We start from the raw sequence: 12,556 nt of genomic DNA on the forward strand, positions 1-12,556 counted from the left end.
TGGTTCCTTCTCCGCCTCCGAAGCACGTTTGTGAGCAGTGCCTGGGGACTGCCTCCACCGCTGCGCTCTACCTGCCACCCCAAGGACAGTGAGTACTGGGTCTCCTTCACTTGGCTGATCTAGAGACAAGGCTGCAGGAGGATGTCACCCCTCATCCAGGTTCTGGAAAGTCTAGAGGGGGAACCCAGATTGAAGCTATTGAGATCCAGAACCGAATTTCCTGACTCAGACCCTGTTTGCGGCTTTATACAGCAAACCTTGGGCAGCAGTATGTGACTGGCGCTCGCTGTTGAGCCAGGAAGGAAGAATAATGGACTCAATAGATCAAAACCAGCTCTTCCCATTTACTGCTCCTAAGCCTGCCTTAAGCGCAGATGCTTGATGTATTGACCTTGGCAACATGTGCATACTGCTATCCTGGCAATAAAGTTATTGAAATGGAGGCAGGGGGGGAAACACAAAAAAACCCCAACTAAGTAAGAGGAACTGAAAACACTTGAGAGAAGGGAGAATCCCCCTCATGCCCTCTGTAACCCTGAGCCATCGCCTCAGGCCAAACCCCACGCTCCTTTTAGAGATTCCAAGACATTTGTTTTAACTTTTTTTTTGCTGCATTCCTCTACCTTGTTGCACTTCTGGTTTCCAGCCGGGACTGGAAGGGAGAGAACAGGATTATAGAAGAAGGCTGTTGCTCTACTTTTCTGGCTTGATTAGAAGCAGAAGATGCAATAAATCTCACAAGAGAGTTTGTTCTCATTTAGCCTCTCATGTATCTGAAACTACCTGACCAAAGCAAGGGTAAGGAAAATGCAGTACCAAGTGGAGAACACTGGGAAGATAAAAAGAGAAAGAGCAAAATGGCGAAGGTGTTCCCCTCTCTGATTTTACATAAAGAAAGCAAGAAATTCAGTCCCGCTGACAGCTTATTTATTTCACACAAGTCACAGTACAGACACAAGGGATCCAGAAGGAGGCTCACCCTGCCTGATCACACCCCTGAACCTCCTCAAGTGTGACTGCCATCGCTACCAGCAACACCATAATGAGAGATGAATAGATAAACAAGCACTAGTTGCACACAGAGCAAAGGGGTTTCCACATGCTGGCTGGCCATGTTGTGCTGCCAAGCTGCCTGTCTGCAACAGGACTGACAGTCACGTTCACTGCTGAGATGGCGAACACAATGCAAACAGTATCAAAAATGTCTCAACTGAAACATTCAGATCCAGATAAACAAACCCTCCCTTTTCTCCCAGTGTTCTGCATTTGCTAAATCAGCATTTTTTGATAAGCCAGTGAATATAGACAGTGAGATCAGACACAGATCTAGCCTGGATTCTCAGCCTTACATCCCACATGTAGAGAAAGCTTGCAAGCATGTCAACGCCTTTCAGACAAAAAAAGGCGATGCTGCTGTGTTTGGTGAAAACCAGCAGTGGCATCCTTTAAACAAAATTTGTACTGGAGAATCTGACCTGGTCTTCTGTCTAAGGGTCTTTAGGAAACAAGTTACACAACCTAGTTACAGCAGGAATGTCTCCTGATGCTTTGGATATTCAATCCCTATTTTAGAGATGCTGGTGTATCTCCTTTCACCATTTCATCATGTGACAGTATTTAATGACATTACAAAACCAAATGCACACATGTTCCCAGATGGTAGAGAGCAAAGAAAGGACATGAGATGTAAAGAGAGCTTTGCGTTTGGTTTGGAGTTTAGTTTCTGTTCTTTCTTTAACTGTTCTGTGCTTTACAGAACTAAACAAAGCCTTCTGTTCCAGATGATAAATCTTCAAGCTGCTCCTGGCCCCAGAGAGCACAGGAGATAATAGCATTTCCAAAGGCATTTAGTTAGCTGAGCCTTGAGCGTAGAAGAGGGCAGAGAGGAGCTTGAGATAAATGGCTATGAACTCAACTCAGCTGCTCAGAGCATATTCCTGAGAGCAGAAGCCACAATCCTGCATGGGGATGCACGTTTCGCCTCCCCTTGCCCAGTCTGCATGCTGGAGAAGGGCATGTGACGCAGCCACCAAGAAAGAAACAAGTCTGGCCACAAGCCCCGAGTTGGGTGCACAGTGCCTCTGGGAGGGCTGTGCAACCACCACCTGAGAAAAGTGTGCTGCTTCACAGCATTATTTGTAGGCTTTTTATTAAGCCGAGGCTCTGCACTGCTTTCATAAGATGCAGCACATCAGCACATTATATAAAGAATACATTAATTCATTTGAGCTGGCCAGCAGCAAGACTGCAGAAACCATCAAAGAACAGGAGCCCTTTATGAAAAGACAATTCATTTCCAGCATTAACCAGGGCAGAAAGGATCCTTTACACTGTCCCAATCACATGTTAGTTATTGACTGAAATTGCCAGCCTAGGCTGGAAGACCATGGCCAATTTCTGGCAGAAACTGTGAAAACTAGTAGGAGCCTCAGAAGAACTAGGAAGAGCATTGCCAGCAGGTTGAAGGAGGTGATCCTTCCCCTCTGCTTAGCACTTGTGAGGCCACACATGGAGTCCTGTGTCCAGCTCTGGGCTCCCCTGTACAAGACAGACTTACTGGAGGAAGCCTAGCTCAGGGCCACGAAGATGATTAAGGAACTGAAGCATCTCTCACACGGGAAGAGGCTGGGATTGTTCAGCCTGGATAAGAGAAGGATCAGGAGAGGGGGAAGGAATGAAGAAAAGGGAGCCAGGCTCTTCTCTGCCTACTGACAGGACAAGACACACAAAACCCATGAGATTCCATTTGAACACAATTCTTCTTTACTGTGACAGTAGTCAAAGGCTGTATCAGGTTGCTCACAGAGGTTGTGGAGTCTCCATCTGTGGAGAAAATCAAAACTCAGATGGATACAGTCCTGGGCAACTGTCTGAAGCTGACCCTGCTTGAGCAGAGGGTTTGGTCCATATAATCTCAAGAAGTCCCTGCTCATCTTAGTAATTCTGTGATTTTGTAACCTTTTCTACTGCTGTTAAGGTAACTCCTCCTATAGGGACATTAAATCGCCCAAGTCAAAGCAATTATCCAGCCAACCTGGCATCGCTTGGAACTGCGGCTGTCACACACAGCATCAGCTGCTGGCACCAGGATGGAGGTAGGATGGTTTGAGCCTAGGCCAGGCTGCTGCTGCTCCCAAATGGGAGGACAACAACTGAGGTAGAGGAACCAAAGGCAAGTGCAAAAAGTGTGGGTTTTGCTCTGTCTCTTTTGGTGCAGTGTTAAGATCAAAAGTGTCTCCACTGGGCTGAAAATAGGGGAATCTAACCCAGCTACAGGGTCATGTTCAAGGCAGGAGGGTGAGACAGAAGAGGACTGGGACTTCTCTGTCTACTTATGTGGTGTGTGCCAAAGGACTTGTAGCATTAGGGACTGAACTCCTCGCTCTCACACACAATGATAGCATTGATCTGGCACTTGAGTGAGGCTGAAGTTCAGTATTGGTGTCTATAACTCCATTATAGGCAACGGCCTAAACATTTGACAACGTGCTACATCTTAAGCCCATGGTAAGTACTTTCGTATCTGCAATGACACTGGTGCAGAAGACCAGAAATTCTGCTTGTGGTTTCAGATAAACATACAAAACAGAGGGTTACATTATTGAATTATGAAAGTTAATAATACAGTCAGCACATTATTTAATTTAACACTAAATTCAATTTATGTTACACTGTTCTCTGTCTGTGTCCATTGTAAACATGCTGCAGATTATTTTTTTTGTTGACAATGCAAAACACATTCATTGAAATCATCAGCAGAGGAGCTGAAGGCTCTGGCATACAAACAAAGGACAGCTGGGGCTTGAGGCTCTGGGAACGTATAGGAAGTAGACACTAGTAGGCAACTAGCAAAACTAGTTGCCCTTTAAACAATCAGCAGTGGCGATAATTAGCAGCCTTTGTATAGTAGTAAGTGTCTGTAGGTTTCCAAGTCAAAGCTCTAAGTGTGTCTGGCACCCTGTTGCTGATTCAGGACAGGAGGCGGATGCTGGTAGCTCTCCGTCCTTTGATCACCCTCCGTTTCTATTTCACACTTAGGAAGACTGCATCCAGTGTGGATCAGAGATCCAGTCCAAGCTGTCAGTCAGTCTGACTGGCACCCCACCCCAGGCCCTTCAGAGCAGGAGTGGGTATACCCTTACTGACAGGCTGTTTTCGTTTCCCCTGTTACTGTTAAAGGAGAAACACTGAGACATAAATCTTTGGCACAACCCTGACTGCCAGCAAATACTGCTGCTGTAGAACTGCATCATATGCGCAAAGCCCAAGTTGCAGATGCAAGTTTTCTAGTATTTTGTTTGTGTCATGAGCTCTCCAAACTAGAACCAGGCCTACACCAAAACTTCGGATCCAAGTTCTGCAGACAATTGGGGAACTCCCAGACTACAGACTACTTGTTCACCATGTCTGCATCCGCCTATGCTGTACATCTACCCTGTGCAGTGCCAGCACTTCATCCACTGCAGTTATTTCCTTGCACCTTTGAGAGCTGTGATACCACAAGCAGTGAAGTCCCTACTCCTTGGCTTCCCAAGTTCAGATGAAATCAGCTGTTACCAACAAAGAGAAAACATTTGCTAAATCAAAATACATTTTCTAATCTAGAATCTGCAGGCAAAACGTGATTCGTGCTGTTCGCAGGGGGTGGGGGAGAAGGCAGGATCAAAGTGGGGCTTAGTGCATGCAAATGACATGTGTGCCTCCTGCAGTGCTTGGTAAGGGAAATGTGAAGCAGGAGGCAGCATCGAAGAGCTCTCTGCTAATCACACAGCGCTAGAAATGGAAAGTCGATGCAGAACAAGGAGCTGGGCTCACAACATGAACGTTTAACTGCAGTAACACTGCGCCACAGAGACACAAAAATCCAGCTCCAAGGAACCAGAAACAGATTGAGGAAGTAACACAAACATAATCCAAAACAAGGAGGAACAGTGGTGTAACAGAAGCAGACAGATGGCTTCTGCTCCCGTTATTCCCAGTGTCTTTTTGCTCTCACTTTGTTGCCATAGAGGCTGTTATCTGGGACTCGTAATGTGATGCTCCACTTGTGAGAGCGGGTGGAGAAAAAGCAACCTTCATGTTAGTAACAATTTCCCCCACACTATCCATATTGGCAGCAGTTTCTCAATCTCCTGTCCACTGGACATGCCTTGGCAGATTCTGAAAGGTCAAGGAGCTGTTTTCCCCCCAACCCCAGCCCAGCTTCTCCACCTGCCAATTCACATACTCAGCCCTCAGGGCCCCTCTGCCACAGCTCTCCACCACTGTACGATAATAGTCCCCCTTTTTTGCCCCCAGACTTCAGAGCCCGACTGTCCCTTTTGCTCCTGTCACAAAGATGAGGGGATGCAGCCTTCAGTATCCGCACAGGCTGCATGACTACAGCCAAGGATAGACCCCAAAGAGCACAGGTCATGGGGCTTTTTGGTATATCAGCAGTGTGAAAATGCACAGCAGGCTGCAGCAGCATATCAGACAAAAAAAAAAAAAAAAAAAAGAGGACCAATGCATTTCAAGCCAGCCCAAGAGGCTGTTCTTGTCCTGTTCTTTTCCTAGTCCCTGATGCTTCCTTCCTTGCAAGGAGACAAGCGTTTGCATAGCCTCAGGGTGAGGTGGGTCAGGGAAGAGCTCAGGACTGAAAGTGATTTGGCTACAGAAAGAGAGAAAGGTTTCTTTTCAGCTCGATCAGTTCTTGAGACAGAAATCCCCAGTGCCAGTTTCTAATTTTGAGAGCGGGATGAATGCAGCTCTTCATTCTTCTGCAGCAGATTAAACGAGCATGTGGCATTTTTATTTTTCCAAGGGGACTTGGGAAAAAAAAAAAAAAAAACGGCCTTGTCTTTTTCCTCTACATTGCCATTAATGAACCTTCAGCAGTTTCCTCAGGACTTTCTGCATGCATCACTAACCAACAGCATCTAGCCAAAAGTATGGGCATACTTTCATTTCGAAACATCAACACAGGAAAAGCAGCTTAAAAAAAAAAAAAACTAAGTGGACATAAATGCATCTTTGTGTGGAACACACTTACATGCGCTGTGGACTTGCATGGACCCTCACGCCCAACCCTGCATGTTTTTGTCCCACAAACGCAGCTGCACATGCAAGTGTGAGGAAGGAAAGACACATGACCCAGAAAAGCTGCTTCACATCTGGGTAGCAGGTTTAACAATTGGCTCCGAAGGGAGTCTATTCTTGAAGCAAACTACTTTCTTCCTGAGTGACAGATTTCCTCATTCATCTGAGTATGGACAAGGCAGCTTCAAAACGAAACACATAGCATCAAAATAAGACAAAAGACGGCATGCTGAGGGGCTGTACCAAAACAGCCGAAGAGTATCCAAGACCACCTTTCCTTTGTACAAAGCATATTACTGATGAATTTTTGTCAGCGTTTTCCCTCAGAAACACTTGCCTATCCTACAGCAAAGTCTTGGCCTACTGGAGCTCTCAAAAGTGGTTAACATCCTGCTTGGGGAGGCAGTGCAAGCCAGAGCTACCATGTTTTTATGAGCCCACTAACACTAAATGCAAGCTTTCCTTACTTTTTCATTCAAATGCAGTTGTGACAAGGCAGAGGCAGTCATTACACAGCCACACCTCATGGAAGAATATCATATGGGCTACCCGTATTGTTGTCTGCTTCCCCATATTACAGTCCAGGCGCTTGTGGGGGTTTCCTCACCCACCTCCCTGTGCAATGTTTGCGGGCAACAGCTCCCTTTCCCTCCCTGGCCCAGCACTCAGGGAGTGCTGCTGGCCCACCCTGCTCTCTGCCGTGCAAGAAGGAGCCTCAAGTAGAGAGCACGAAGAAGCTGATGGCTTCAAAGGTCCTCAAACGAAGCAGCCCTATTTCTATGTCAAATAACAACAAAGCCAATAAACAGCATTAGACAAAGAGACAGAAAATGCTTTGGGTGCTAGAGGCTCAGGATGAGAGCCATTGAGGGAGCTGTGGGGAGTGTGGGAGGGGGTTAAGGGGAAAAGCTGAGCTCATTGCATCCCAACCAGACAACACTGGGCAGGAAACAGATGTGCAAGAAACCACAGAGGGGTACAGCAACAGCAGATTTAACTCTCCAGCAAATAGGGGAAGCTCGGACACATAGAGCTGACCTGCACCCTGAGAAGAAGACATCTAATCTGAGATTTGGCTTTTTGCGGTCCTGGTAGCACCTGCTATCCCGACACCTAGACATCATTGTTCTAAAAAAGAAGGAAAAGGTTCATCCTTTTTCCAAGTCCTACCTGGCTCTAAGCAAATGAAGCAAAGGTAGGTCTGAATCAGTAGCGGTTCCTGCGCAAAAGACTGGATTATCTTTTACCAGCACAATCCAATTTCTGTAGATGCTGTGTGCACTTCCATTTTAAAAAGTGGAAGCGGCACCTGGTTGTGCACCTGAAATCCTAGTCTGAATTTCCCACGGTTAGAAGTACTGGGAATATTAAACTCCATTTTGACTTAGTCCCTCTCACTTCAACAGCTTTGGCTCTTACAGCGCCCTCTTACAACTCTTCTGTGGTATGGCCAGAAGCAAGAGTACTCTTTGTTTTCTTAAGCAGTTCAGACTGTCCCGCTCCAACTAAGGTTTGCACCCAAACTTGCATCTTGTCTTCTTTGCTGGCCCATCTGACACTAGAAAATTATGCTGTTGTTATTCAGGAACTGGGGGTCTGAATGGCAGCTCCCACTGACTTCAGCAAAGGCCCTATGTGCTTTTCTCCTCTGGAAACCAGGCTGGTTATCAAGAGGCCAAAACATGGCTCTAATGTTAATCCATCAAGGCTAATATCTGTTAGCTCCATTGTGCCCTTGTAACACTTTAATAAAGTTTGACAGAGGAAAATGTTTTAGGAGAGGTCATTAACACTAACTTCCTCCTGCATGAGTGCCTATCCATGCCCAAATCCTGACACTGCTTTCTAGTGAAGATCTGACGCTCCAAAAGATCCCTTGCCTCCATGTGTGGATTCAATGCTGGCAGCAACAGAAGGCGGACTATGTGAAAACAGACAAATTTTACTCATTGGTATTGCCAGCCACCATTCTTTTATGTCTTATGTGAGCTTTTCCTCACATCCATTGCTATTCAAGTCATTGTTTCAGAATTTTAGTGGGAAGGAAGAAAAGCTCATTTTCCCCAAGTTTCTAGCCCTCTTGCCAAGAGAAAGACTTGAAAACGTAACTGAGATGCACACCGAAATTTCAGAAAACAGAATGAAGAAAAAGAACCCAGCACTGATTTTTATTTTATCTCATGATTTTTGTTGTCTGAGTCATGATTTTAAATGCTTGGGAGCACTGATAGCAGTCTGTCCCCATAAGGAGCATGACCAGTTTCTGTGTAGAGGCTGCCAGCAGGAAAAGGCCAAGCAGGGTCAAATGTGGCAGCGACAGGAACTGACTTGAAATACAGTAAATTCAACTCATCTGAGCTTTGAAACAGCCACCAGACAGCAACATCTGTCCAGCACTACTGACTTGGGTCAGACCTGAAGAATCAACTTAGGGCTAAAGGCTTTGTATCACATATTTAGTCTTCTGAGCTACCCCACTGTACCTGCTAAAGTTTTCCATATACACTGCTCTTAAATACTTTGTAGTTTTGCTGCAGCTTTTCTTCTATTATCATAAAGCTCTTTATAGCAGAGCCTTAGGTACAGCTGTCTGGTAAGGGAGAGAGTGGGATCTTTTACCCTGTTACTGAAATGTAGCCATCTCTGAAGCAGACCATAGCACATCACTAAGCAGCTAAATGACAGAAGAGGAAATGCTGATACCTTTAAGAAGAATATAATTCTCTCCACTGGAATTTGGCATCGACACAGGGACTAAGGTCCTTGTAGAAAGCACAAGCTGCTCTTCAACAACCTCAAGCATGTAAGAACTCAAGTTGTGCATCTCCTCCACCAGTAGTGCAGCACCCCCTAACTGTAACGGCCGTGCACTAATCCGGAGGGAAAAAAGGCAAACTGAATTGTCTACAATAGCCCTGCCCCCCTGCCCTGTGATCCCTTTGCCATCCCCAGCAGCAGCAAAGCAGGTCTCCACTTCTCTTCGCCTGTTCCAATATGCAGGATGAGTCACACAAAGCAGCACTACAGGGTGGCCAAACCTGAGCATGAAAGTATGACCAACCTGACTTGTGTCCTGCCTGTCCTACAGCCTCTTCTTTCCCAGTTAACCCTTCTGGGTGCATTTTAAAACCTGTTTTCACAAAGGTCCACAGCAAAATGTTTTGTGGACAGCAGCCAAAGTACTCTCCCCTTCCTCATCACTCCCAGATGCCATGAACAGTCTCACATCTTCATTGCTTCCAAGTAGGGAACAACCAGAGCCTGCATCCCATCAGTTGAACACATAGTACTGTCTAAATCAGAAAGAAAGTTACTGGTTTAGGTCTCTAGCAAAGCTCCTGCTTGCAGGAGCACTGGTTTGTCACTGGAAATAATACTTAGTAGGACAATTCAACTAACCTCACATCAACCATCTCTCATACCCCAAGTGCTCTTCTGATTTTGTTTCATAGTTACAAGTTTGTGATGTCCTGGTGACATCTGAACCTTCATTTCTTCCCAAGACGTCACTTTGGCATACTTTGTCACATTCTTATTTATCCTGAGAGCTCTAAGCAACGAAATCCTAACATCAATGAAATATCCTAATAGCAAATAAACGAGTATCTCTAATACCCTAATTTCTTCTCTCCCTGTCCTAACAAACTGAAATATGCCAATTTAACTTACACACTTCCCAATAAACCTATAACAATTGAGTCTTTCATTTCTGGATCCCACGGCACTGGGCAATGGGATGTGCTATTCAACAAATAGCAGTACTGCATAAAGGGAAAGGAACTTCATATTCTCCCCCACTGCTCCTCAGCATGGAGAGATAAGTAGGTTGGAACTGTGAACCATCCCACAAATGAGACTTGAGACAATGCCCTTCTTTCTTGTGCCCAGAAATATATTTTAAAAAAAAAAAAAAAAAAAAAAAAAAAAAAAAGGATGGGATTTCTGGTAATAAATTTTGCTGTTCTGGCCTAATTTCAACAGCAGTAACTACATTTCTTCGTTTAAAATCCTCCTTGCTGCTTCAACTGAAACACTGCCTGTGCCTGCATTCCCTGCGTTGTTTTTCAGGGTTCCTGTAAACAGCTGTAAATTGCTCCTCCACCGCGGCAGCTCATGTTAACACTGGATGGAATTTATCTATCTGTACCTTGCGCTGGCGAAGTGCTATCAGTTCATTAAGTCTGTTATTTTTGCTATTTCAATTCAACTGCTGTTAAGGGCTACATAAGTTAAAAGGTACAGTAATTGTTACAGATGACTCACAATTAAATTGAATTACTGGTTTTCCCCCATACCTAAGTAAATGCACATATATAACATTTTATCTTAGTGATATATGTACTGCCCTCTGCACTATGCGATGGAAAGGACTACTGTTATGTAGTCCATCCCTCTGCCAGTGCAGTTCCACACTGTGCTTCATCAGCCATGCTTATAAGCAAATGAAAGACCTGATTGTACAGCCCTCCCTGTACAAAGCTGATATTGCTGCTAAAAGCCTTTTTTTTTGCTCAGAGTAGCCTGACATTGGTAAAAGTTAGTTAATTCAAACTGGAAAATAATTCTAAACCTGGAACATAATGCTAACATCAGGGATGGTAACAGGCATATATTTACTCTTCCTCTTGCTAAACTGCAGGTCTTTCTGTATGCCAAACTCACAACTGCTTCTTTCGTCATCCAACCCTCTTTAAGAGCAATCATTCTGCTCCTTCCCTCATCCAGGACAGACCATTTCAAGCTCAGGACCCTCTGATCTTATTGGAGTTACCCCTTGTCTGAGCTATCGCATTCTGATCCAATACCTTGGGGCATGGAGGTCAGGGGGAGGAGAAGAGGAGAGAAAGATAACAGGCAGTGGAGTGAAAATATTAGCTCAGCTGCCCCCTACACCTCACACCCATCCCTACTCCACCCCCCGCACCCCCCCACCCCAGTCTCTGTCCTGTCTCCATCCAGCAGTGAAAGGACAGTATGAGAAAGGTACTGGAGTCCAGGAGGGGCAGATGGAATGTTCCCAGTTCCTCCCTACTGCCCTGCAACACTCTAGTCTCATGGACTTGGGGAGGATTTCAAAGTCTTGGAGGAGGCAATGCTAAGCGCAGTTCTGATTTCCAAACCTAGCTCCCTAAAAGCCTGCTACTCCCTTCCACGGCCAGGTGAATGGGAGAGGGCATCACAACATACATCTGTCCGCCTCTGTCCACACTTAGGCAGCCTGAGAGCCCCAGCCCTTTCCACACACAAAGCACTACGCATGCAAGGGTCATGCAGATGCATCACCAAAGCAATCCTCTGATTGTTCATTCATTGTGAATAACTGGGAAGTGACTCCACTTCCCAGGGACAAACCAGCTCCAGGTTGTCTAGCCCTCAGCCTTGGGAAAAGTCTGGTTTGCAGTCCTACCAGTAAAAAAGGGGGGCACAAGCTCTGCTCCTCCGCAACCAGAGTGAGAATAAAGAGGAATTTACCATCCTGCCCAGAGCTCTCCAGATACTCCGTCAGGTCACAGCCGAACGCGCTTGCGGCTCCCTTCCTCTTGAGTTTCTGTTTGGCTCCCTTGTTCTTCATGAGGTTAGTCCCAAAAGAGGTTCGCCCCCCTCCTGCCTTGCCCCCCTCCCCCCGGCCTCACGCTGGGCAACAAAAATCTTGCTCTTCTCCTCAGACCACCGCCCGTGTCCCGCTCCCAGGGAGCAACATCGGGGGTCCCGTACAGCGTCCAGCCAGAGAAGTAAACATTAATCCCCACCAGATGTTGGGCTGCTCCTGTAGCAGAGGAAGGTCAGGGCGAGAGGAGGCTCCCCAGCCGGCAGCAGCAGCGATCATAGCCCGAGCCCGGAAGGGTTCTCATCAGAGGGAAGTGGGTGGTGGACGGGTGCCCACATCGGAGCTGGCAAGTTGGGGGCAGGCGATCGTGGGGCAGACGTCTTTCCCTCAATGTGGTCCCAGGACCCTCCACAGCCACCTTCTGGGTTTTGTCAGCCACGCTGTCGCCCCTTCCAGCAGAAAGCGTCCCAGTCTGGTCACCCTTCTCTCGGCTTTTGGAGGAGACTTGAAGTTCAAACGGACTAATGAAAAGGGACTGGGGAAGAGTCTGCACAAGGCTCCTCTTTGGCTCCCCCCCTTCCCCTCCTCCTGCCTTCGGACAGTTAGAGGAATGAGAAACCAGCTTCCTGTCCTAACCCGCTCGCGCTCTCTTTTCCCCCGTTTTACAAATCCTAGGATTATCCAGCTCAAAAAAATGCTGAAAGGAAGTTAGCTGAGGAGGGGGGCGGAGGACGGTTTTTGGCAGTAAAGTGCGTGTGTGTGTGTGTGAGAGAGAAGCTGAGGGAAGGCGGGGAGAGGAGTTGGGGGACGGAGCGTGGGGGTTGGGGAGGGGGAAGAAGAGGGAAAGCCTGTCCTGACGGTCGGTCGACAGATAACGGACTGCCTGAGAGGAAATCACTGCGAGCAGAGCCACAGCCTGCGGTGCGATCA

General features: G+C 46.6%; 1 protein-coding gene across 1 annotated transcript in view; it reads right to left on the bottom strand.

Moving 5' to 3' along the window:
- The window catches only part of ARHGAP31 (Rho GTPase activating protein 31), a 56,031-nt gene extending 44,381 nt beyond the window's left edge, over positions 1-11,650 (bottom strand). Inside the window, exon 1 of the mRNA XM_009946771.2 lies at positions 11,551-11,650. Within this exon, the coding sequence (XP_009945073.2) occupies positions 11,551-11,650 (100 nt within the window). The remainder of the gene's footprint in view (positions 1-11,550) is intronic.
- Between the last annotated feature and the right edge of the window lie 906 nt (positions 11,651-12,556).

This window comes from Leptosomus discolor, chromosome 1 (genome assembly GCF_034619465.1).
Source record: "Leptosomus discolor isolate bLepDis1 chromosome 1, bLepDis1.hap2, whole genome shotgun sequence".
Taxonomy (NCBI): Eukaryota; Metazoa; Chordata; class Aves; order Leptosomiformes; family Leptosomidae; genus Leptosomus; species Leptosomus discolor.